General features: G+C 48.1%; 1 protein-coding gene across 6 annotated transcripts in view; it reads left to right on the plus strand.

Annotated features, from left to right (window-relative positions):
• Positions 1 to 27,031, plus strand: part of PEX14 (peroxisomal biogenesis factor 14) — a 128,955-nt gene that overhangs the window by 29,582 nt on the left and 72,342 nt on the right. For 2 of the 6 annotated variants that reach the window (XM_045570609.1, XM_045570608.1), the window contains exon 2: positions 10,583 to 10,808. The exons of the other annotated variants lie outside the window; for them this stretch is intronic. In XM_045570609.1, coding sequence (XP_045426565.1) covers positions 10,626 to 10,808 — 183 coding nt within the window. In that variant the 5' untranslated portion in view covers positions 10,583 to 10,625. The remainder of the gene's footprint in view (positions 1 to 10,582; positions 10,809 to 27,031) is intronic. 6 annotated transcript variants of the gene reach the window in all.

Consider the following 27,031-nt stretch of genomic DNA (forward strand, 5'->3'; position numbering starts at 1 on the left):
GAAATTGCGAAGGGTGTGTTATGGGTGGGGTTTGTGCAAGAAAGACGTCTGTCTGGGAGCTTCAGTCTGTGGGCCGACACTCAAAGGAAAGGTCCTGGCTCTACATCAGAAGATTAGCAAATGACTGTACGTTTATAGGTTTTAGTTAATGTGAAATGTTTAAGGTATGCAGAGGAGGCTCATTTTTAATGATTCCCCACTTTAACTGATTTTTCCATTAACTGACCAATTACAAGCTCTGATCACAAGGCCAGTAGGGCTTGTGCTATAGGAATTGCTGACCTCGTGCTGTTTCTGTTTTTGTTATCTTGTTTTATCTTAACAAACTGGTGAGACTGACTCTCTTCCTCAGTTTACAGCAAGGAAACAGGCCCCGGGCACACCGGTTCCTATACCAGGAAGTGGCAGGCCCGGCATTCAAGCCCCAAAGCCTGCCCTGCTGCGTTCTTCTCAGGACCACGCAGTGTGTGGGAGGGGGCTCAGCTTAGGTGTGTGTGGGGTGGGGGTGGGGGCTGCCTGGGGATCCTGCTTCCTCCGAGGCTGCTGCCTGCCGCTCTCCCTGCGTGGAGCCCTTTGTGTGCATCTGAGCTGTTGAAAAGGCACCTATTAATTTATCACAGGTGATGTGGGCCTCCTTGTTCTCGGAGGAGGCGGCTGCACCCATGTACCTCACTAATGACAGGTTACGCGATCGAGGCAAGATAATAGGATCTTTTCATCTTCAGTCTGCGAGCAAGGTGCAGCGTCGCCGGTCGCATCTAGGGGGCAGCAGCCGCTTGTGGTTCCGTCTCCTGCTGACAGAGGGACGGCTGCACAATTGAGCAATTTGCTTTTGACTGGCTCTGAAGTGGTGCGTTGTGGTCTTCAGGGAGCCACCTGATCCACAGGGAAGCTACAGCACCCAGCATCTCCCCTCGCTGCTTCCTCTGCCCTCAGGCAGACCCCTTTATCTATCCCGTCCCACCTGCACTTCCTCACTGTCAGTTCTGGCGCTTTGAAACGAATAGAGATGTCTTTAAGAGAGTCAAATCTTTTTGTCAGATCTTGTTGCCATTGATAACCACTCTCATAATGTTTAGATGTTTTGAAATTTCCCCCCTTGGGTACGTGTCTTTATTCTGTTGGGAACACCGCTGTCATATGGTGGATTACCTGTTTTTCCTGTTGGCATTCCCCCCCCCCCCCACTCCCATCCCCACCCCCCACCAGGCTTTCAGAACTTTCTCTCCGATTCTCAGTGACTCATTTCAGAAGCACTTGGGCTTTGTCACTTCTTTAGACTGGGGACCCAAGACTGACAGGTGTGCCACCGGCGCCTTGTGGAGGGTGTGCCCAGCTCCTGGTGCTCCCGGAGGCACGGACTGGCTGCAGCCCTGACTCAGGCCTTCGCGGGTGGCTGCAGGCGGGGCTGGGTGGTTGCAGGGAAGCAAATGGGCCGCGACGTTTTCGGCCCAGTGAGGTTTCTGTAGGATTAGCCAAGAAGCCTCAGGCCCGATTCCACTGCGGTGGGACCGGTGCCCTGGCCCTGTCTCGGGCTCTGCATTCCTGTGGGCTTTCCTCTGAGGACCCAGAGCACTGGGGAGGGGCGATTCCATCCTGGCTCCAGGAGGGGCTTTCTGCCAGGACAAAGGCGAGCCTCCTGACCTCCCTCCGGCCGGCCGCGCTCTCTGTTGTCTCGCTGACAAATGGCAGTTAATAGATCTGCTAATGAGCAGAAGAAATAACTGGAAATAGTGGCACATCATTTGACAGGGGTGCAGCTTATAGCTCCTGTTTATCAAATGGTTATTATCATTATTGTTATTTCTGCTGGAGTTCTGAAGAACTCAGCCTGGTCTCCGGAGCCCCGTTTTGTTTCTTCCTCAGGAATGTCTAGAAGTACCTTTATTTCAGAGAAATTGCCGTCTGCCCTCCTCTCCACCACCCCTCCCCTCCACCACCCCTCCCAGCTCCACTTCCCCTTCCTTCCTGCTCCCCCCATCACCTCCGCGGCTCCCTCCTCAGGTGGGGGATCCCCCGCCGACCAGACTGCCGCTGGGCGTTGGAGGGATGCTGCGGTGTTTGTTTTTGCAGTTCCTGGATTTGGTTTAATGTACAATTGATTTTTTTAAATGTATTTAATCATTTTTTTCTTACCTCATAAGGATTAACCTGCACAAACCTCATTTTATCCTAAGTGTGGCTTTGGGAGGAAGGGAGAGGAAAATTGAGTTTCTCTGGCTTATTTTATTCTTTCACTTTTTATTTTCCGAATGGCTTTTCCTGCCGAAGCAGCTCTGTAAAACACAATGTCTTTTAGTGGCCATTACTTACTCATTACTGACCGGTCTCTCCTGCTTCCCCTCGTCTGTAAACTAAGTACAGGGGCCCAAAGGTAATTGGTGGCTCTCGCACAGACTCGCCAATTACCAGTATAGATCAGCAGGCGAGCAGCCGTGTGGTTTGTGGTTGGCACTGGCTGCCACCTCGCTCTGTACCTGCCACCGAGTTGGGCTTGACTGGATGGGTCCTTCCCAATGCCCTGCCTTCCCGATGGCATCGCCCGGTCTCCCTGGCTTACACATGCCAACCTCATTTGGTCCCTCGTGCGGTTCTCGCATCCATGCTGTCCTTTCTAAGTCCTGCCTCTCTGCCGTGACCATAGGTGTTAGCATGGGGAGGTCTGGCTTTGTTTTTCTTTGCGGTTCCCTGGTGCCTAGAGTGGTTAGGTGGCAGGCTGCAGATAAAAGATTCTCTTTAAACCAGTAGTTTCTGTACAGTTTTGCTGCTGAGTGCGAGCAAAGGCATGTCTTTGTGGGTGTCAGCTTCGCTCCCTTTCTGTTCGCCCCCTGATCTGTGCTGCACCTTCCGTGCTCAGCTCTGGCTTAGGAGGAGGGAGGCTGCATCTCGCTGTTGGCTGCCCTGCCCCATGTAAAGCTGTCAGGAGCTGGAGCAGCGAAGGTGTCCCTGTGTTGCATGGCCGCATTTCCATGCAGAATACGTTTTTGTTTGTTTTCTAGGTACTTGGCTCCTAGGCACCTTATTCAATCCTCTATGGTAGGGGTGTCGAACTCAATCAGAGAAGGGGCCAAAATCTAAAATCCAGCCTAAATCGCGGGCCGAATGGTTTACTGAACAGTCATAAACTGTCATTGTGATGGAAACGCAGCGGAGTGCAGTGATGACAGCGCAGTGCGGGCCACATTGCAAGGCCTGGTGGGACGGATTTGGCCCTCGGGCCTTGTGTTTGACACATGTGCTCTATGGGATGGGCGTGCATCCTTACTCGGCTCCTGGCAGGAAGTAGGCACTCAGTACATATTTGTAGAATGTGTGCATGCGTGAGTGTGTGTGTGTGTGTACATGTGTCCTCACGTATGTAGATGCCTGCTGGGAACTTCAGGGACCCCACTTCCACTGGGGCACACACTTTTGTGGGTGTGCGGTGCATCAGTGCCATGTAGGCAACATAAAGCGGGCATTTTATGAAAGGGAGCATCCGAGGAAACATTATAGCTGAGACCTTTATAGCCTCTCCATTATTATGGTTTAAATCTTGCCAGACTTTACGCACGGTGACACTGGGACCAGCAGAGACGGCTTTGCTGCCACCGCCGCTCCCACATCCTGTCTGGGCGGCGACAGGCCTCGTGGTGTGGTGTGCGCGGTGCGGCCGCTCGCGCTTTGTCTGGAAACAGCCCCTTTGACTCAACTTGGAAAGGGATGACTCACTGTTCTGCTTGTTTTATTGCAACTGTCATTTCATGAATGCCCCCGAAGCTTTCAACTGTAAATGCCAGAGTGACGTTTCGCCTTTTTTATTTCACCTCTTCTGTAATCTCTAATCTTTCTTTTTTTTTGTTTGTTTTGTTCATGTCTCTCTTTTCTCCTTCCCTTTCATAACTATTTTTTCTTTCATTACGCTCTTTCTCCTTCCCCTCCTGGCTGCCCCTCCCTGACTTTCGGTGGCTATCATGGCATCTGTGGTTGAGGTAGGTTTGCTGACCTCTTGGTGCATTCTGTCCAGCGGCACTGCCATCTGACCGGGAGTGGACACCCCAGTTCATGTTGTGTGGATTGGGAATGGCCACGCACACGGCATTTGTGAAGTGTCCATGGGCTTCGGCTCTAGATGCCGAGTGCTGTGACGGGTCAGAACGGGATCTCACTGTTTGTGCTGCTGCATTTTCTGTGAAGTCATGGTGCCTCTCCCTCCACCACGTGTCCACCTCCTCCGCCGAATGGCTGTGTGTGACCCTGAGATGGGCCGGAGGACCGGTGAGCGCTGGCGTCCCTCATCCGATGCTTCCTGTGCCGCGCCGTCCTTTCCGCTCCTGAGTGTTCTGTGATGGATTCCTGGGGGAAGGCCCTGCTCAGTCTTTATGCTTAGGCGGGGTGTGGGGACCTAAAGTTTTAAGGACTTGAGCTCTCAAACTTTCCGGATCTCTTTTCCTGCAGCTCCTGCAGCTTCTGACACTGCGGCGCTTCCCCGAGTCACCTGATGGATGACAGGAGCGTCGCTGGGTGTTAACACCTGGCCGGGGAGGCAGGGACCCTCTGTGGGCTCCCCCACAGGATGGCGGACAGATTGTGGCATCCTAATGAGGTGGGAGGGGCGTCCCTGCTGAGCATCTGTGTGGAGATGAGCCCGCATCCACCCGGAGTGCTGGCTGGTGTCGGTGGCTGTATTCCACATTTGTCAAATCCACACCCCGCACAACTGCTTTCAGGAGTAGCTACTTCTGACGACAGAGAGCAGTGACTTTCAGTGCATAGAGACTTCTCTGAGTCAAATGCTCCTTATTTCTTTTTTAAAGGCCTTTGGTGGGGTGTTTTGGCCTTCACAGTGAGCCATCCTCTGAATTCTCTTAAAATACAACTTCTTTCCTGAATGTCTCCAGGGAAGGAGAGGGTTTCCATGCTGTGAGTAGGGGAAAGGTGGTACCGGTACAATAGTTGGTAGGTGCGTGGCTGTGGATTTTAAAACGAGTTCTGTGTATCTGCTGGGCAGCATTCAACGTAGAATGCCATGCTTTTCACCCACTTGGCTAGATGTCTGATTCTGACACAGCGCTGTCCCTGCTGCTGGAAACCAGAAAACCACAGACTGTTAACTTAATACTCTTCCTTTCTGGGGCTGGAACTGGACGAATGGGGTTCAGATCAAGATACTTTCCCTCTGTACCCAAAACAGATGTTCCCTTATGCCCGCTGACAGTCTGGACAGGATTCTAGAGTCTCTGGCCATGTTAACTGAACCCCAGCGAGACGTGCCCTCCGGGCTGCTCCCCACCTGGGCATTCACTCCTCGGGACTGGCAGCGGCCTGCCAGCGCCCCTCCCGCTCCTGCCAGGATTCTTCTCCCTTCCGGGGCGGGCGTGTGTGAGCACAGGGATCTTAGTGCTCATGGCCTGTGCATTCCTTGGCTCCTCTGCTGAGCTCTCCAGCAGGGGTGCCAATTCTTCCATTTAGCTGACTATTATATAGCCCTTAAAAGGGAAGGGTTTATTTTAGCTGGCTGCTATATTGATTGCTATAGGGACGTTTCTATTTTCACTGGCTGCTATATTGACTGGGAAAGGGGAAGGGGCTGTATTGCCGGGAGCTGTCATATTGACTGTTACAGAAAAGATCTGTATTTAAGCAGTACCACTGCACTGGGATCTCCCAGGCAGGATATTAATGCTAATTCATCCGCTCACCCCCTGCTGTGAGTGTTATTTGTTTAAATCTGTAGATTCCCACAGCGCGTTTATATCCTCACTAGAGTGAGCTCCGCTCCCTGTAATTATTTAACATTATATGCTGATATAAATTGTAACAGTTAAAGAATGGTAATGAGTGGCCAAAAAAGAAAAGAAAATAGAAAAGAAGAAACCAGGAAAAAAATAGAAAAAAGAAAGGGAGAAAATACATGAAAAACACAAAACATATATATATGTGTATATATATGTATTTATTTATAAATGTGTGCATATGTGTGCATGTATGACATGAGAAGTGGCAGAGTTAGATTCTAAAACAGCAGTGAGCAACTTTCTCCCACTCCAAGTGGATTTGTGCAGTGTTGCCCGGTCCATGCATTGTGCTCTGTGTATGCGCATGTGCTCGCGTCACCCGGCAGAAAGATGGTTCTGGTGTGTGTTCTCCTGTGCAGTTTGCACACATGAGCATAGTTACATACAGCGTGTGTGTGTGTGTGTGTGTGTGTGTGTGTTCCGTGTAGCGGCAGGAAATTCATCCATAGCAACTCTGCTTTTTGATGAGCAGCTGATGCCTGGTTTTCCTTTGAGCTTCCTGTTCCCTTTACACTCTGGGCCCGAGCCTTGGGGGAAAGCTGGGGGGATGCTCGGCTGGGATTGAACGGAGAGGCCATTGGGTGTCACTGTCGCTCTACGGGCTGTAGTTGAAAAGGGGCTTTTCTGCTGTGGAAACCGGGTTTCAAAAGAAAAGTTTTTTTGCTCAAGTTCGAGGTGCTGTCTGAGATGTTTGTTTGCACTTTGCGATCCTTTTTAAGGATAGTTGTATTGTTTGCTCGTTCTCGCTGTGCTAAACCCTGGCATTTGGGTTGTTCGTGAAAATTGTGGGCTGATTCCAAGCTCTGTTTGGAATCACCGGGAGCACAGCAGGTGAGGGCTTCCCAGGAGCAGAAAAAAGAGGCAGCTGACCAGCATCCGGGAAACCCACTTACCAGGGAGAGGACCTGGGCAGGGACTTTAAAAGGAGGCAGGGGACCTCCTGCCCGGCCTGCGTTTGGCGGCGCCCCGGCCCTCCGGCCGCCCCTCCGGCCGCCCCTCCGGCTCGGGGTGGCTGTGGGACGCGCTGAGCCAGCCGCTGCTGGTTGCAGGGAGCGGGCGTGCTCCTCCAGCTGGCTGCTCGGCAGCGTGGAGCCGTGCCAGGCTTCACCACAATTCATACTGTGTCAGTTTAATAAATGCACTACTTAAATTATGAAATTACAAAAGAAAAAAGAGAATGCACTTATTCAGACTCTTAATACATTAAAAATAAGGCATTAAAACTCTGACTTTTTTTTTCTCTTCCAGAATCAATAATGAACAGGAAGGGTTGTAGACATTAACAGTCATGGACATTCAAACTCTTATACATAAATTATCTTAGAAAAATGCACATAAGACTTGAATAATGTAAATACATTAATGCATTTAATAATTTAAACATTAAAGCGCAAGCAGGAATTTGAGGCAGAGGCTGCTCTGAGGTAAGGGATTGGTCCTAGAACGTGTGTGCCTGGGATCGATGGGTGATTTCCCCTTGAGACTGGTGGAAAGAGAGTGCCTGGCTGGCTGCTGTGAGCTCCGTGCCAAGAATCCCTGGACATTCATGATCTCAGCTGCCTCCCAGCCCCTGTTTTCATATGTACTGACCTTCGTCCTCAATTCCGTGTTCTCTCTAGTCTTGTGCTTCTAATTGTTTGTTTGTGAGAGAATTAAATGCTTCCACTCCAAAGAACAATGAACTTTGAGGATGTCTTGGTTGGAAAACCAAACCAAATTAAAAAATCCCTCGCCCGCTCTGGCTGCTAGTGATTTGCGAACGTGGCAGCGGTGGCTCAGCTTGCAGCTCCACTGTGGCTCCGTGGTCAGGGGGTCCAGGGTGCAGGGTGCTGCTGGACTTGGAGACGGATCTAATGGGAGAGCAGAGATGATGGGCTGTGTTAGCCCTGGGTGTTTCATAGAGATGGCAGGCCACGTGCCAGGAAACGGACATGCTGTGGAGTTAGACTCAGTGATCAGTGATCATGCCTGGCTTTGATTGCGGTTTTAGCCATTGGGTAGACTGATTTCCCTTTTCTTTCAAAAGCTCATTGGAATGTTGAAGTCCCCCTTTCTGGCAGAATGTGAATGACCAAATTAAATTTATTTTATTATTTTAAAATGGATTTGAGAGAGAGAGGGCCGGGGAGCGAACCCGCAACTGAGGTATGTGCCCTTGATTGGGAGTCAAACCAGAGATCCTTTGGTCTGCAGGCAGATGCTCTAACCACTGAGCTGAACTGGCCAGCATTCAAATTCAATTTTTGATACCTGCCCTAGAAAGTGTCCTGGGAAGAAATAAGACGCTAGGACAGTGGGCCGCAAGTTTTCACTTATTAACCCCAGTGTTGTTCTCCGGCTTCATTTTATAGCCCAAATCACAGATGAGAAACTGGGAAAACTGTAGAAAATGTGTTCCTGGGTGCAGAGTCTGAGAACTTTTCTCTACCTGTAGAAGAGGTGTGTTTTCTGGTCAGCAATGCCAATAGCCCCCCAGGGGGTTGCTATGAGCTGGGGGGCCCTTGAGGAAGGGGCTGTCAGGTGGTAGTGACTGAACAAAACCTGTTTTCATTATTGCCAGATCCGTTCAAGTCTTACTGGATCTTAAATCTCCTACCTGAAACTTTACCTGGGGTCAACTTGACTTGACCCAGGCCTTGTCTCTGCTGGCATCTGTGGTTTTGTTTGCCATCATTTCCAGTCTTCGTTGCACCAGAGGCAGCCTGCTCTCCGGTGGACACTGTTGTGAGCCAGCACAGAGCCTGGAAGGAGCGCGGCTATGGGTTGTCCTGTCCTGGGCAGCAGACACAGCCAGCACCAGGTTGTGTGCTCAGAGCAGCCAGAGGGAAACTGTTCTTTAAACACTGCTAAACGGGCATTGGCTTACAGAAGAGTCGAATCAAGAATGGGCACGACCACCTGGGAACAGACCTGGAGGTTTAGTTTCTCCTCCTTGGATGTGCTCAAATTCTTCTCCAGAAACCATGAACAACAGCTTCATGCTGTGACTGACCCCTTCCCACCTGTTCGCCTTAGGGGCCACAGCCTTTTCGGCCAGTTTTACCTCAGCTCTGGGGTGAGTGTCAGTCCCAGGGCTGTTATGTTCATTTCTTGTCCAGAGATTTCAGAGCCCAGGCCGTTCCCTCTATTGCTTGTCAGGCTCAGCGGCTGTCTCTCCTGCCTCACTCCCTGCTTCATCCCGGCAGAGGGGAGCAGAAAGTGAAATCAGGGGAGCACTCAAGCGGGGAGAATCTAATTCTCTTTGGATTTTACTGGCCACACCCAGGAAAGCTTCCTTCTCTTCTCTTAAGTTCCAAGAAATGCTTCATTGCCTTCACTGTGTAATGGGCTTGCTCCCGATTGGGATGTGAGTGGAGACAGGGAGGTGCAGAGGGCCAGCTGCCCCGGGGCAGAGGGAGCAGAGAGCACTGATCAGTCCGCTCACCCCTGTGATATATCCCTGATGCAGATTTCCTTTGAAGACAGAGGAGTCAGGTTCATTAATTAAAGGAGCCTGCTCCAGCGCCCTGTAATTATAGGTGCTAGAAATCTGAATTTTAAGAGGTCTGTGCAGCTGCATTTTGAAAAATGTAGGGAGGTGCGAGAAGTACAGGCTGTGTGGGTAAGAATGTGGCTGAACCAGATTTGGGAGGTTTATGCTTTGGCAGAATTCCCCTTCAAATTCATATTTATTCTTTCTATTTTTCTTTCCTTTTTTTTTAAAATGGGGAAGCTGAAGCTTTGAATTAATTTTCGTTGTTGTTGAAGGTCACACCCTGTGACTGAGAGGCCGGTATGGGCAGAGTATGGAGAGCAGGAAGTAGTTGCTGTAAAGTAGAGATGCTTATTAGTTTTTAAGAAAGCCAGGGCTATCTCTGGGCCCTTGGGATGCAGTTTTGAAAAAATTAAATAATTTCTTACTTGAAACGAGTGAAAGGAGCAGGAAGCAGAAAGTTAACCGTAGTGTAGGGAGTTAAGCAGTGCCTCCTCCTCCTCTGTTCACATAAATCACTTTTTGATGTGAACCCAGAGGTGCAAACGGAACATTTGAGACCTTTATGGGGAGTCCTGACCTGGCCCTTCTCTTCCTCACCTCCTCAGCTGTTTGTAGGTTGACCTTTGCTTTGCATTCTCCCTCCCTCCCTCCCTCCCTCCCTCCCTCCCTCCCTCCCTCCCTCCCTCTCTCCCTCTCTTCCTCTCTTCTCCCTCGCTATCTGTCCCTTCTCCTCTCCCTCTTCTTTTTAACATTTTCTATTTGATTTATAAGGTTTCTTTTTACTTCTTGTCAAAAAACTGCATTTGAGTCCGTGACCATTTGCATCTGTGCTAATGAACCGTGGCTAATTTGGGATGGAGAAGGAGGGGAGAGTGAAGAAGAGACCAGTGGTGAGTGAGGGCTCGCCAAAGACCAGTGCGACTGACCACACAGCCCAACACAGCTGAGCGCAAACCGGGTGCCACCGGGAGCCTCCCTTCTCCTTATTGGCTTTGTCTCCAAGTGTCACAGTGTTATCCCATTTCACAGCCTGGACCCTGTGCCCCTCCTTTGGGGACTGTAAGGGGCTAAGAAAAAATTGTATATAAATATGTGTGTGTTTTAGGGTAATTCCCTGTACTTTTTCCTTACGTTCTTGTATTATGTGTGTGCCTTGGGAAATCCACCATAAACCCGAGTAGAAGTCTTGAAGACTGTCATTTGGTGCATTTACAATATGCAGATTGCAGTTCCAATTAGATTGAAACCTCTATTTAGCAGAGTGGTTTTGTGAAATAAATAACTTTTGAGGAAGGCCTACTATATATAATAAATACATATTTCCCTTCAGTTGCTGGCCCGGAGCTTCCTGCCTCCCAAACACTCGCCCTGAAATGCTGATGCAGAGGCAGGCGGCTTCGCTGGCTCTTCACAGAGAAGTGCTCTCCTCTGCTTTCCTGGCGCAGAGTTTCACCCTTGATTTACAGGCTCAGCTGGTTAGCGCCGGCGGAGGGGCCGGTGTGGAGGTCACGCTGTCCGCTCTGTCCTCTCAGAGAGAGGACGCCGAGGTCCTCCTTGTGTGCTTGTGGTCGTGGTGGGGTTCAGGCGCCCCCTACTCTGTCCGAACGGATCAGTCACAACTCTCGCATATTCCTTTCTACCCTCCGCACTAGGTGTCCTCCAACAGGGGTGAATGGTTCTGAAAGCCTAATTCAGGATCTCAGGACGAGGAGAGACCTTCCTCCCGGTACCCCCCTCTTCATAATCCTGCTCAGCCCAGCCGTGACAAACTGACAGATAATTAACGGATCAGGCCCTCCTGCCAGCCCGGCGGCGGATGCTGGAAGCCGCCCTCGCTTTCTGCAGGCCCGCTAGGCGCCGTGCGTGTGGGCGGTGGTGCTCTAAGTGGTCCTCGCAGAGGGCAGAGTGCTTTGGGAAAAGCACACAGATGCTCTTCGGAGGAGAGTGCTTAAAAGGGAGAGGGGGCAGGCAGGTGCCCCGCTTGAAAGCACCTGGTGAAAATGCTCCGACTTGCGGGGCTGCGGTTCTGAACACCCTGCTGTCTCGGGAACGGCGATCCGAGTTATAATCGGATGCCTGATTACAAAGAACGGTTTGAAGGCCACTTAGTCCCAGGCCGGGCTGTGCATTAGGTGCGCTCAGCCTCCGCTGTAACAGCGGACTGGAATTGCAGGATGGGAGGCACATTCTGCTGTGTTTGAGCTTTGGTATTAAATATTTCCATACAGATGCCCAACTTTTCTTTCCCAGGGGAAAGGAAACTCGTTGTGAGAGTATTCTCTTGTACGGACCAGTGACTTTTAAAGTACTTTTGTACTTCCCTTATGTGGTCACTTTTCTCGTCTTCATGATTTGAAATATTAACGTGCAGATAAATATAGCAGCGTGGAGAGGCTGCACATAGACCCAGGTTCGGGGCCTGGCATGTTGGAGCAGAAGGAAATACCTAATTGCATCAAAACCACTCCAAGTTCATGTATGTGGTGCCCATCAAGCTGAAAGCATCCAGACAGCATCTGCTGTTATCAAATCACTCGTGAATCCGGCTAATTAAAATAGAGCTTCATTTTTCTGAACCATTGTTTGGCAGGAATTCGAAACAGGCCTAACCCAATTTCTGCGTGTTTATGAGCCTTTATTATATCAGGGGTACTTTTCTGTAAATGTACAGGGCAGCGTTAAATGAATTGATCCACGCAGTATCACTGTGGACGCACTGTGCACTTGCTAATGACTCCTCTTCCAGCTTTCTGGTTGCCAGACACATTCTTGAAAGCTTTATGCTCTCTTTTTCCATTCTCTACTCTTCATCCTGCTCTTTAAAATTTTTTTTTTTAACTTTTAACTTTTATCTTTGCTGTTTTATCTTATCTTTGAAAACTGGATGCACTTTTTATTTGTTTTGTCCCTTAATAAATATTTCCCCCCATTTTTTCTTTTCTTCCTTTCTTGCTGTTTTTGCTCTTCTCTTAAGGATAAGATTTATTTTCCTTTATTTTCCACCCCCATTTTCTGTTTCCTTTATTTTTCTCTTTATCTTTCCCCTCTCTTACATTTTCTTTAATGCCTAACTTTCTCTTTCTTCTCTCCACCTCCTCCCATTTTCCCTAATAAAACGTTTGTATACCTTTGTCTCCACATGCAAATACACACGAGGGCAGCGGGTGGGTGCCATGGCGCTGGCAGGATCTGGCTGTTGGGACATGATGTCAGCCTGTTTTGCTCCTCTGTATTTGCTTGCATACTTGATTTTAGGTTTTTAAAAGATTTTGCAAACCACATCTACTCTGCTTTATAGCCTAATAATCCTACTTTGAAGATCAAAAGTGTTACATAAATGCTAACTAATTACTCCTTGTAGCACTTTGGAGAGTCTCGGGGCAGGAGTCGTCCCATTTTACAGATGAGGAAGCAGAAGCAGGAAAGCCGAGTGACTCTGGGAGTCACTGCGGAAGTGGGTGACGGAGTTAGAGTTAAGACCCAGTCACCTGGGGCTTTGCTGATCACCACCTCTGGCAGTTTACTCTTTCCCCCTAAGAGTCATATATCTTTAAGATGATATTCATGTACGGATCTTCATGTACTTTCAGCCTTCTGAAGTTTCATTTGTAGTCTTCCGATGTTAAATGAATTTCTAGGTAATTCCTGGGAAAGAAGGATGCCAAGCCACTTACAGGCTGGTAAAAACCCGTCCATTACAGTCTCGAAGCAGAGCGCACACTTTCTGATTCCAGCGGCTTCCAGTAAGTGGGCCCACGTCACACGCGCTGGCCCCAGTGATCATAGCATTGTAGGAAGCGCTGCCATGTTTGATTGAATTTAGCCATTCTGCAGTGACGTGTGTGTGAAGTCGTCTCTTGCATTACTGTGGCCTTTATTATTGCTAATGCATTCTGACATTACAGGTGTAGCCTCGGCTCTCCGCAAAGGGCAAGGCCGCTCTTACCCAGCTTAAGAGCAGAATTCATGGAGCCGTTACACTGTGCAGCGAAACCGGTGCTCACATTTAGTTAATAAGCCGAGCAAGGGAAATGCTTTTATAGGAAAAACAGCCAAGTGACAGAGGCCTGCTGTAATCCCTCACCCAGCTTTGTTTCAAAAGTGAGCCAGTTAGTATTGGTTTCCTGCAGAGAACTTGGGCCAGTGGATAGAAGGTCCAGGAAAGTAAATTTCAACTCAGGTTTTAACCTGAAAATGAATTGACAATCTCTTAAGAGATTGAGTTCTCTGTTCATTATAAGCATTCGAGTGGAGGCTCACTGATCATCTGTCAAGGTTGTGAAGAGGGGAATCCTAGATCATAGACGAGACCGGAGGGCCCGAGATCTCTCTTGGCTTCTCTCCTTGTCCTGGATTGTAACGGCAGAAGCAGCATCTTTGCTAGTTCTGCTTGGTTTTGGAAGTACCTGTGTACTGTGTTGACCCAGTGGATGCTTAGGAACTATTCATTATTTAATCTCTGGTTTCCTGCTTCCTAATCTGACTTAAATAAAAACTACCTTGTTCAGTGTAGGAAAACCACCATACCTGCCACCTCCTGGAATGAGTCACTCTGGCTAGGCACATTTTCTAGAAATGATGCCCACATATGCTAGATGGCCATTGAGGTCCACATGAAAAGAATACAAAATACTTAAAAACTGTTGGGAATTACATAAAATTAGGGTTATATGCCTCCTTGCTTTATTAGGCAGAGTAATCTGGAATATAGTTTAATCCCGATGAGTCAGGATTGTCATTTTTAGATGTAAACATTTATATTGTGTTGTAAGTGTACCTCTGTTTTCAAAGCCCTTTGAAATAGAGATATGTTGCCTATTTTTCCCAACCTTGAATGTCCCCACCTATGCTAAAAGACCCCATGAACTTTTTGAGGTTTTTGTTTGCTTTCCACAGATGTTTCTCTCTTGACATCTGTTCTTGGCTTTTCCCCGCTTCATAGTCTTTGTTCTGCAAGAATCTCTTTAGAGGCTGGCTTGTTTCTCTTCTCACTCACAGTTTTTAATCTTCTGGGACTTGGACACCAGCTACCTAAACTTGTATGTAAAATAAACAGTGAGTAGTGTGAGTAAAGCTTTGCTGTGCGGATAATATATGGAATTCGTAACTTCTTTTTTGGCAGCAGTGATTTCTCCTTCCTGTCCCTCTTCTTCCTGCTCTCTGTTGGTTTTCTCCTTTTTTGAATCGGGTGAGATTGGAAAGCTGAGCTGCAGAACAGTTGGGTCTTGTCCCTGACCCTCCTTGACTCAAGCCCATGTCCCTGGCCTAAGTCTCCAGGCTGCCTCATGGAGTTAAAAATTATAAAATGGGCCGAAACCGGTTTGGCTCAGTGGATAGAGTGTCGGTCTGCGGACTGAAAGGTCCCTTGTTTGATTCCAGTCAAGGGTATTTGTGGGCACATCCCCAGTAGGGGGTGTGCAGGAGGCGGCTGATCCATGTTTCTCTCTCATCGATGTTTCTAGCTCTCTATTTTTCTCCCTTCCTCTCTGTAAAAAAAATCAATAAAATATATATTTTTTAAAATGATAAAATGGCATGACCGGAGGGTCCATAGATCATCTGCTTAAGCCCTTCTATCACAGAAGTGAAGGCACCGGAGGCACGGCTGCGATGGAGAGGCCGGGCTTCAGGACATGTTAGTGTCAGGGTTGGACTCGGTGTGCAGGTGTCTGAGACCCAGCCTGCTTTCTCTCTGCCCCGCCCCTCTGCCAAGCCACTTTGAGCAAAACCTGTGTAAATGAGGAAACACATAATAGAAGGTTTGCTTAGGGAAATTCATAATGAAAATTCTCTGCTGGCTATAGGCAGGCTCAGAATGAAAGTACAGAAATAAAAAAAAAAGGCTTGTTTGTTGCGGTGTTTGGCTGTGTTTGCACTCAAGGCTGATATCGATATTGCAGGAGAAGCTTTAATCCTTTCATTCAAATTTACAAGAAATGCTGTTTCCTTTTAGTTAAAAAAAAAAAAAAAAAAAAAGTCCAAGAGAGCATTTGATTTGAGAAACCAAAAGTCTAGAAAATGTATCCGGGAGTCCTCGTCAATTTGGGGCGTAATGAAATATAAAAAATGCTCAATAAGAGCTCCTTTATTACTTTAGCTGTTTAAATGTGGAGTTTTTAGCCATCAGGTTAATGTTTTGGTATCATTTTTTTATTTGATTGTGAGCACTTTTCCAGGTAGCTCTGCCACTCGAGCGCTAATCGGATTCCCACAGATGAATGGTGCTAGCTGCAGCCTGACATCACCGCATTTTTGCTTCGACATTATTTTATTTGGTTTTCCTGTAAAAGTTAATAACTCTGTGTCCATGTGTTTAAACAGGCAAGAAGAGAGGGAGAGAGGACAATGAGCAGAGAATGATGAGTGATGTCTCAGGAAGCTTTTGCCAAATTGAGGAAAGTAGGGGTTTTTGTAATCTCCAAGCATCTTACTCTGGGGGTGGGGTGTGGACAGCCAAGAAGGTTGCAAAGCAGGATAGTAATTCATAATCCTTCAGATAACAAAAAGTGAGCTTCCCTTTCCTGGACCGAGCTGGAAGGATTTAGTAACGATTTCCATCCATTTAGGAGGAGGGTGCTCAATAGAGCTGATTTGCTTAATGGCGAGAATTGTTTAAATTTTGTGTTAATTCTAAGTAAATTACATGCTTATGTTAGAGTCCGATGATAGGTAAGAATGTCAGATGTAGGGCCCTAACCGGTTTGGCTCAGCGGATAGAGCATCGGTCTGCGGACTCAAGGGTCCCAGGTTCAATCCCGGTCAATTACATGCACCTTGGTTGCAGGCACATCCCCAGTAGGGGGCGTGCAGGAGGCTGATTGATGTTTCTTTCTCATTGTTGTTTCTAACTCTCTCTCCCTCACCCTTTCTCTCTGTAAAAAAATTAATAAAATATACTAAAACAAAAACAAAAACAAAAACATTAGATTTAGGGCCTAAACACCCTCCCTTTTAACTTCCCATTGGAGGGGGGGCACTTGTAATGAGAGCCTCATAGCCAAGATGGCTCTGGTGTCTAGTAAGCCTTTGTTGAATCATTTATTTTTACTTTTTAAAACATATTTTTATTGTATTTCAGAGAGGAAGGGAGGAGAGGGAGAGAGAGAAATATCAATGATGAGAGAGAATCATTGATTGGCTGCCTCCTGCACGCCCCCCACTGGGGATCAAGCCTGCAACACGAGCATGTGCCCTGACTGGGAATCAAATCTTGACCTCCCAATTCATAGGTCGATAGCCACTGAGCAATGCCAGATGGGCACTGAATCACTTCTTTTTAAGAGTGTGTTTGCTTATTGGTAGCTGTGGTTGTTAGTGGAAATGCTTATGATGTTTAGTGAAAGGTTACTGAATGGTTCAAAGCCATGATGATTACCATTTCATTCTTCCTGTGTGCTTTGGATTTTTTTGCTGAGCTAAACATTTCTGAATGGGGTTTATTAGAGGAGGACTGGAGGGATATCACTTGATTCAGTTTCTCTTCCAGATTTCCACCTTGGTTCTGTAGATACAAATCTGGCAGTGGGTGTGAGAGTCAGCTCCACAAGAGAAAATGGTGACTCTTCATCACGTGTGAGAGGCTTAGCTTCTCTCTGCCATTCTTGTTGTGTGGATGTTACTTCTGAAGTAATTGACAGAGGTGGGACCTTTGACAGCTAACACTTCCTTAGAAAATAGAACCTGACCACCAACTGATTTCATAGGCATGTGAGGTACATCTGACATCTGTCACCCCAGTGATTGCCAGAGTTTTCCACTGACCTCCCAGTCTTGGAGGATAATCTGTTCCTGCCCACTCTCGGGACTGTGCTCGGTGAGAGGGCACCTTCCTCCGAGGGGTGCTGATTCCATCCGACCATTTGAATAGAAAGAGTTTCTAATCCCTGTCATCTGGCTGTAAATTTGAAAAATTTTGAGTCTGCTCGCTTACTCTATAATGAGTCATACTTTTGGAACTCAGACTTTTTTTTTCTTTAGGCCAGAAAGAATCTAAAATAATAATAGGAACTAGGACTTGGTAATCTGTTAGTAGCAAATCTTAATTATGTAGTTTCTTCTGATTTTCAGTGGATGTAAAGGTGATTTAAAGGCTCCCCTCATTTGTCATTTTTTAAATTTGTGTACGCAAAGTATTTAATATATTGCCCAGTTATAATATATATTATTTAAACTGGGCAAATAACATATTACCCAGTTTAAATAATATATTGCCCAGTACTCTCTAGTCTAGAGGCCAAAGCATTTGCAGGTTAGCTACAAAAAAGTCCAGGTGGACCTCATTGAAAATTCCTTTTTTTTTTGCAGAGGGAGTTGTACAAAGTAATTCAGGAGATTAAGTAGGGAAAACTACATGCAGAGAGGGAAGATCAGGTATAAAAGCTAAAAAAGGTAAGCAGAATGACCATATGGAAAGCGCTAGACCTTGTTTCCTCATTTGTCTTGAGCGTAGTACAAAGGAAGGTCTCGAGGTTTACTTTTTCTATTTTTTTAAAAAAACTTACCCTTTTTTACACTACCCATCATCTGTTTGTACAATCCCAGTGTACTTGTATAGTGGTATCAGAATGGTTAATCTGTGGTTCCATGGAGACAGCTTTATTAACTCATACAGTGCTGATGCGTTGTTCCTGTCATCCTAGTCTTGTGTCTCATTTCTAAGCTACTTAGGTAACTTTCCCCCACTTACTTCAGTGAAGTTATTGCCATACATCTGTAACACAGTTAGGTTCTTTAAAAAACAACGTGTGCCCCTTTACCGTCTCCTCTCCCACCTATGGCAATTACCAGTCTAGTCTCTAGCTATGAGCTTGTTTTTTTGTTTTTGTTTTTTACTTTTATTTATTGATTTTTTAAATTTTTTTTTTAGACAGAGGAAAGGGGGTGGAGAGGGAGAAAGAGCTGTCAGGTTTGTTGCTCCACTTATCCATGCACTCGCTGGTTGATTCCTGCATGTGTCCGGACTGGGGACCCGGCCTGCAGCTTTGGCCCATGTGGCCATGCTCAACCAATTGAGCTACCCAGCCTGGGCTATGAGCTTTTCCTCCCTCCCTCCCTCCCTCCCTCCCTCCCTCCCTCCCTCCCTCCCTCCCTCCCTCCCTCCCTCCCTTCCTTCCTTCCTTCCTTCCTTCCTTCCTTCCTTCCACAATGTTGTTACTGATCTTTATAGAGAGAGAGGAAGGGGAAGGGATGAAGAGAGAAGCATCAATGTGAAAGAGAAACATCTATCGGCTGTCTCCTGCACACCCCCTCCTGGGGCTTGAATCTGCATCCCGGGCACTTACACTGACTGGGAATTGAACTGTTGACCTTTTGGTGCACAGGACGGAACTCAACCAACTGAGCCACACTGGCTTAGATTACACAGAAGAGGGCTCCTGAGATATTTGTCTTTGTCTGATCTATTCACTTAGCATAATGTCCTCAAGGCCCATCCCTGTTGTAGCAAACAGCAAGATTTCATTATTTCTTATGGCTGAATATTCTTCCATTGTATATATTCCACAGTTTCTTTATTCATCCATGGGGGAACACTGAGGTTGTTTCCAGATCCTGGCTGTTGTAAATAATGACACAGTTGTCATTTTACATTCTTGTCTTGCTATCTTTATTTTTCAAATTTATCTTTATTGTTGAAAATATCACAGATGTTGCCTTTTTCTCACTATCTTTTAGATTTATACTATTTCTAGGCCATGACTACTAATTATATATTTTTTGTATTCATATCTATTTGTTATCATTTAGCCTTTCTCCAATTTTTTTTGGGTAGGATGTCTGATAGGAGTGCCATTTACTAACTCCTCAAAGGCTTTCCGCGTTATGCTGTATATGGGGTGATGGCAGACAGGATTTCCTGGTCCAGAGCTTATCTTCCCTGGAATCGCATTGTCTGTAGAGCACAAGGTGCTAAGCTGCCATGGAAGGTCCCTGTCGACCATCCCGTGGCCATCTGGGCGGCGTCTGGGCCCCGGTGATGACTGCATGCCTGGAGCTTCACTGCCCACGCCATAACCTCTCTTCGCCTCCTTCCTGATCACCTCCCCTCGCAGCAGTGCGGCCGAGTTCCCCCGGCTCCGCCTGGCCCTGACTTCAAAAGAAGGGGGACCGGAGCAGCTTTTCATCTCCTGAGCATCTGCAGGCGTGAGAGGGAAGAAGTAACCTTCAAGCCTCCTGTGGGAGAGAAGGCCACTAGCAAGTAGGGGCAGCGGTGTCAGGGAAGGCCTGGGGAGCACACGCTACGTGTTTTTAGTGCTGGAGTCACCAGCCGTCACTGCGTGAGCTCACGGTTCTCCTCGGGAGCATGGTGGACACTGAGTCATTGCATTCCTTTGGGGTGATTCAGCCAGCGGCCTGACACCTTCATTAATTTGATAGCAGAAGCCTGGGTGCTCTCTGCTGCAGAGCAGTGCGGGGAGTCGGGGGGATGCGGAAAACAGAAAGCCAGGGAGACTGGGAGAGGAGCAGTCAAAGAGCTCTTCGGAGACACTTAAGAAATTGAACTCCTTTTTTTCCATACCTCCTGGGACCCAGCACCTAACCCTTGCCACACGTCTCTGGCACCTAAACCCTTCCTCTCTGTTCCTGGCACGCTGGCCGAACCTCCGACTTGCAGCCAGCTCATTTGCCTTCTCCGCCGAGGTCACTGCTACCGTGATCCGTGCATAATGGCATTTTCCTCCTCTTTTCAGTACGGAGGCTATTACAGTTCCTTCTCCAAACAGGACTTCAAACAGTCTGCTGCCAGTTGGATTTCAAAGCCAAGGCAAATGTCATCCTTTTTCTCTCCCCTCTTTGGGCTCCGGCTTTGTGGGCTGCATCCAGAATCAGAGGGGCTGCTCTCTAATTCAGGTGGGGCTGCGCGGGGACAAGGCATTTAAATCTGCTTTCCTTTCTCCCCGAAGGAGAGAATCCTTTTCTCTCCAACCTTTCCTAGAAAGGAACTTTGATCTTCTCACCCCAGAAGCAAGGTTTGCATTTCCTCTCCCTGCCAAGTGTGAGCCCGGGAGCCTTTCTGCGGTGCGGTGACTGCCTCCACGGCAGCTCTGCTCTCAGCTCCGCTCCGCTCAGCTCCCTCTGCTGCAAGGTGGCTTCCAGAATCTTCTCCAAAGTCACCCCGATGTCCCGACGTTGTCACTTGATATTAAACTGTACATGCTGCTCAAAATGCTGCTTATTCCCGCACACATTTCTGGAAAAACTAGTTTCATAAAACAACCAAACAATGACATTCTGTTTGACAAGCAGTTCATACAGTATTTTTAACTGGGACATTTCAGTGCAGAGTTATTTCACTTGGAAAGGTAGTTTTTGTGCATCTGATGTTGCCACCTTCCACAAAGCTTTTACTATACATGTCGATGCGTTTTTAGAGAGACCAGGGTCAGCAGGTCGTGCTGTGGCATTCCCTCCATGCCGATTCACACAGTAGACCTTAAAAATACGACGTTCCCTCTTGTCAGTGCTTGTGCACTTTACCCAGAGATGTTTTATTTCTTTAATGTGAAAAACAAAAGGACAGAGGAAAGTAAAACAAAGGAAATTAGGGCTCACAGCTTAATTAGTGGAGGTTGGAACCCACATCAACAATGGGAAGGACACAATGACAAAAACCAGGAAATTCCAAGTTGGAAGAGAGGCTCTTTCCTTTAACTCCGTGAGTGCCAGGACCCTTGCTGGCACGCTCCTTACCCAGGCTGCCCGGCTGGCCAGCCTCACGTACAAGCACTGTCTTTATTTTTGAACTTCCGGGCTTTTGTGGCCTTTCCCCTCCACTTTTTTCCCTTGATGCAAATAAAACTTACCTTCGTGTGTGTGTGTTCATTGTAGATAACCGGGCTAAAGGTACCTCTTGATTTTGTAACCCTCAGAGGAGAAAGAGTAAAAAAAAACCCCACCAAAACCCTGTCACTGTCATCTGTTCATTTTTAATGAGCAATTTAAAAAAATTGAAAATAAAAGAGGAAAATGAATAGGTGTTGAACCAGCCCTGATATGTAAATGCCAACTAGTAATTACCTAAAACCTCAATTTTCATTCTGTTTCATCTTGCAAAACATTTCATTTTCCCTGAGTGAGAACACTTCATTCAGGCTGTGCGGCCGAGCAGGGCGGCCACGGGCTGTGCGGCCGCCGCCTCCGGCTAGGGGGCACTTTGGCTCCGCGCTGGGCCGGAGCCCTGTCCACCTCAAGGTTATTCCCCTCCTGCCATTCCAGCGGTTCTGCTCCGAGCGCCCCTCCCCCGCTCCCGCTCGTCTGGTTTCGGGGAGCCTCACTCCTCCTCGTCCTTGGGAGGATCGGATTGAATTTTGGCTGACCGAGCCTTCCTCTGCATATTAGCTTTCCCCCTCACCTGCCTGCTCGCCCCTCGGCTTCCCCGAGTCGCATTTCACACCCTCGGAGCAGCTTTCTGCCGCGCTCCCTCCCTCCCTGTGACATGGATATCCCACACAATGGCCTCTCTCTTCCGTGTGTTGCCGCCTCTTTTTATTCTTCCTTTTCGTTTTGGTGTCTGGGGTAGGCTTCCTGTACTGAAGCTCACACCCATTTGCTCCCCTGCCACACGTGCAGTGAGATTCCCCCATTTCTTCTGCACGCCCACAGGTTTCCTTCCACGCTGGGCTCGGGATCTGGCACCTTGGGGTGTGTCTGCGAACATTTTGGCACGGGGTTGTGGATGGCTCTGCTTCCAGGGTGCCTGCCCTCCGCAGCCGGCCCCCCCGCTGGAAAGAGAGCCTGGGTTGTCAGCCGCAGCTCAGAGAGGACTCCGGCTGCAGAAAACCAGAATTATGTCATCCGAGGACCTGGCTCCGGAGTGCCCTGCCTCGGATCTCAGGGAACACGGCCTCCTTAGTGAGATATATAGCTTCATAATTAGCCGCTGCATTTTTTCCACGAGTGCTAGCATCAGCGTTCTACGATGCGTTTCTCTGATTAACAGCTGCTTTGCAACTATTTCCTTGTGCCACCCATGGCCGTGTTTGTCAGGGAACTCCTGACAGAGTACTGATTTCTTACTAAAACGCAGCATTTCTGTTTGAAGAGGCTTCTCTCGTTCTCGGCGGTGCCTGGCGTTGAAAGTCAGTCCTTGTTAAAACTTGAGTTTCTTTGGCTTGCCGCTTGCTAACAGGACTCTGGGTCCCTGTCTCCTTTAGAGTCCGGGCGGGGCACCTTTCACAGGCAGTTGAATCTCTGAGCGGCGCAGGTGCAGCGGTGCGGGGTCCGAGCGGGGCTTCGGCCTGCGTAGCGGTCATTTTCCTTTGCCCTGTGGCTGCGATCTCTCTGGGTTAAAAGGGGGCTTGCCTTTGGTTGTGTCATTAATGTTTGAATATTTTTAATATTTAAAACTGGCTAATGAATGCTCACATTTTAGGAGATAGATGTGTATGTAGCACACAGGAGTGCTGGAGTTGGTGGCATTACAAATAGGTGTCACCGGGTTTGATTCCGGGCAAGGGCATGTACCTTGGTTGCAGGCACATCCCCTGTAGGGGTTGTGCAGGAGGCAGCTGATCGATGTTTCTAACTCTCTAGCCCTCTCTTCTCCTCTCTGGAAAAACCAGACACGTGTCACCGGAGACAATGCATCAGGTTTGCACGTCAGGTGCGAAGTGCTGAGGCTCCCTCAGACTCCAGGTTCGTTCCGAGGCAGCTCAGCCCTCCCGTCCGCCCGGCGGAAGGAGCGTGCGCTCCGGAGATGGCAGTGCGCACGTTGCTGCTGGAGAGCAGAACACGCAGGAAGCAGCTCTTCCGCGAGGACTGTCAGCAACCCCGATCTCCTCACCGGGGATCACTTATCCTGCAGTGCATTTAACGGCACATAGCTCATCGCAGCAAGCCCGAGCGCACTGTGTTCCATTGATTTATACAGTTACAGGTCCGGGTCTCAAACACAATCTCTCTCAGTTGGCCAATCGTCTTGGATGCAAAGGTGTTTTCAACCTGAAGTCCTCCCCTCACCCCCCCCAGAGTGGCTGACGGTCAGTCTAGCAGAGCCATCGCCAAGGCCGGAATTTACTCCTGTCCACCTCAGTCTCACCTCTAGCTTTTAAGGGACAAACAGTGAAAATTATCAAATTTCCCTAAAATCGTGAAGGTGATGGTGGCAGAGTTTTATTTTGCTTTTAGGAAGCGGGGGCAGAAGACAAGGTCACAGGAATAGCGCGGTAAGGAACTCCGCTGCTGCTGTCTTCTCAGTTCACCGTCTTTATTTTTATGGAGCCAGCCTCTGGTAACGAGGAGCACTCATTAAGCATCTCCCGATGCGGGAGGAGGAGAGAGGAAAGCCGGTGCCACGTTTACCGTGGTCTCCGCAGCAAGTGGCCTCTGCAGCGGCGGCAGGTGCTCTGCGCCAGGCTCCCCCGGCCTGCTGCTCCCCCACAACACGCAGTCCAGTTCCTGTTGCCGTTTCACGTCTCTGACATTGAGGCGGAAGATTTGGCCTGGATTTATGTCATTTACTTGGGCACAAGTATAACCCATGAATGATCACATTCATCTCCTAATTAGAAAATCAAACGATAGTACAGGACAGGCTGCAGGCACCCCATCATTTCATCCAACAAAAGCACGTTGTGTGTGCTGGGCCTCTGTGGGGAAAGAGGCTGTTGAATTGCTTCATGAAGTTAATGAAAAGTATACAACAACAGGGGAAGGCAAGATGCAGACCGAGTGCACCGCCAGGGTATTTAGCGTGCTGACACCTTTGCACTGGGGGGAAGATTTTGGGGAAATCTATGTATAAATCGTAGGGCTTATGAAATTCTAGATTGGACAGGCCTTCACCGCCCTGTTACAATCTCACTCCTCTGCGGAGGGAGGAGGGAGGAGAGAGGAGCCGAAGAAATTCGTGGCAGGAGAGAGGTTTTCCTATGTGCACACTTACATATAGCTGCTTAGCTGGGTCTCCTTCTTATTCAGCACATTATGTGGAGGCTGTTAGTTTGGATGCTTTATATTTTTGCATCTGGTGTAGTGATGATATCGATGCTGTTAAATATGTGATTTGCCTGTCGCCTGCATTTTCAGACAAAGATCAAGAGGAGCATAAACAAGCCCCAGATATACTTTATGTAGGTGTTTGGCAGTATTATTTTATATGGCTGGGAATTAGTGAATGGGAACTTTAAAAGAAATTGTTCATATTTTTGCAAGTTTGAAGTGTGCCGGGACTTTGTCAAATTCCCGTTAAAATAAATATGTCAATTTCATCTCCCTTCCAAATTCATTTATCTTGCTTTTTTAAAAGGTGTTTTCTACTTTACCTGATGTTTAAATTGGATTCGCTCGTTTATGCTGTTCTTTGCTATATCCCCCACGTTTTCCTTAAATGAATTACTAATGACAGAGCACTCCATCATCCCCTCTCTACAGCCACTTTAAGGAAAGCATGGTGATCTAAACCTTTTAACCTATTAAAGATGATTTTTCCCAATTGAATCAGACCCACCACAGGTGTAATAACTAATCATTTAAACTACACCTGCTATTATGTATTTTTAAGCCATTATGCGTGTTGGATAGATGATAATTCATGTTTATTGCATTGTCCGATGGATCCGTTTTGCCTACACTAGGCTGATTAATGTATTTAAAGAAATAAGAGATGCAATTTTTTAAAAAAAAATTGATGGAATGCGCCAAGCACTGCATTGAGTGCACCATTAAACCCATCAGAACTTTGCTCTCTGACCAGAAATGCATATACCAAGGACTATATTAAAAAAGCAAGGTGAAACCTGTGCGTTTTAGTGGTGGGATTCTGTTTCCTTTCTCTGGCATGGAAAATTTTGGAAGGATGAGAGGAAGGTGTGTGCTCATGGGTAAATGAGCGGATTTGTGCTGTTAGCATCTCCTGCCCAGGACCCCCTCTGGGCCACGCTGTCCGGCCCTGGTGCGCACGCCCCAGTGAGCGGAGTCTCTGCATGGTGGGAAGGACATTTATCCCCCAGCCATCTGAGCTGTGCATGTTGGCACTGACCCTGTGGGCCGGCCGTGCCAGTGTGACTGTCCTCTTTCCAGGGCACAGGCCTTGCTTCCTGCAGTTTTCTCCTTCCTCTCTGGCCGGCTCCCCTCCCCACTTCCCCACTTCTCCCCTTTCCTGTTCGTTTGCCTCCCCTTCTGCTCAGGCTCCTCCTGTCGGAATGCCCCTGCCTTCTTCTCCCCTTTCCTTTGCCCCCCCCCCCCCCTCTTTCTTTCCCTTCTCCCATCTCTTTATTAAAATGCACCCATTTTGGGGATGTTCTGTCCAATTCTTGATTTTGGTGCAACCTGAGGTGATGTGATTGAGGGCTGGGAGGGGTGAGTATGTAGTTTTGGGGTTCTGGACTCTGCAGCATCGGCTTTCTGTAGTCTAGAACTGGTTGGTGGTCACTGCAGCTCATGATGGTAGCTAATATGTTCACAAATTATAACCAGTCTCAAGGAACACTAGTTTTACTTTCACTCACAGGCCCAAACCTTAAAAACTGGGATGTCTGAGTTCATCCTTTGGAGACAATGTGTTAAGGAAATATATAAGGAATTACCCTGGCTTTTTGTTTTTCTTTTTGATTTATCCTCATGTTTTGTCGTCAACGAAGTCTGTCTGGTCTCAAGATTTAAATTCATATAAAATATGAAGAGAATATTTGTAATTTGTATTCCCCTTGTAGTCACAGTCCTTCGTTTGAATCTCTTTATTACTGCTGCTCTTAGTCTGAAGGATCTTAGAAAACTTCCTTATATTTGGCCCCTTGGAAATTTTTCTCTCTCAGCAGCTTATGAGTGGACTGCAGGCCTGTTGCCTTTCCTGTAACGGGAGACTGTGTTATTCTTTTGGTTTTGATGAGAAGAATAATGGCAGCATTTAAAACAGCCCTTCCCTACGCAGGGTCCCCTCAATGCTGTGTCCGGGGTGGAGAGCAGACGGGCTGCGTGCAGTCACGCTCAGTGTGTGCGGAGGGATGCGAAGGTGATACCTCCAGCCCTTCTTCCGTCCTCTGCGTGGCTCGTTCACAGACGTGGAGATTCCTAACTGTCATGCCAAGAGGATGGAGAATCTGCCAGTCTGTCAGCGTTAGCCATGAAACCCCAAACTCTGTCCTTGGAAGTCTTTTCAGAATCAAGCACCATCACACGAGGGGACGGGGTGAAGGCTGTGCCTGCTGCCTCCTAGGTGCTCACCCAGCGAATGTCCCGCACTTTGCTGGGCTCTGCAGAGGCAGTGGGGTCTCTTCATGCAGGTTTTTTTAAAAAAAATAAATATATTTTATTGATTTTTTTACAGAGAGGAAGGGAGAGGATAGAGAGTTAGAAACATCGATGAGAGAGAATCATCGATCGGTTGCCTCCTGCCCCCCCCCCCCCCCCCACTGGGGATGTGCCCGCAACCAAGATACATGCCCTTGACCGGAATCAAACCTGGGACCTTTCAGTCCGCAGGCCGACACTCTATCCACTGAGCCACACCGTTTTCGGCTCTTCAGGTTCTTGCAGGCATTTGGGAAGGCAGCCTGGACATTAGGAGGCAGGCAGTTATGTCTCTGACATGCAGTACGCATGACAGGCACTGAGGAGGCTGAGAGAACAGGGAGAGCAGAGATGGCTGGCTGATGTAGGGAGGCTTTAAGGGGTTAGCAAGGCTGAAAAGGGCCGGGCTGGGTTGTGTGTGAGGAATGGTCAGACAAGCAACTGCGTACGGCATGGGCACAAGCCTTGTGACGTGGGTGAGCGTGGCCAGGAGAGAGCTGCCTGCCCAGGAGCGCCAAGAGTCCGCCTGAACTGGGAGAACAGGAAGAGACTG

This window comes from Pipistrellus kuhlii, unplaced genomic scaffold (assembly GCF_014108245.1).
Source record: "Pipistrellus kuhlii isolate mPipKuh1 unplaced genomic scaffold, mPipKuh1.p scaffold_m20_p_34, whole genome shotgun sequence".
Taxonomy (NCBI): domain Eukaryota; kingdom Metazoa; phylum Chordata; class Mammalia; order Chiroptera; family Vespertilionidae; genus Pipistrellus; species Pipistrellus kuhlii.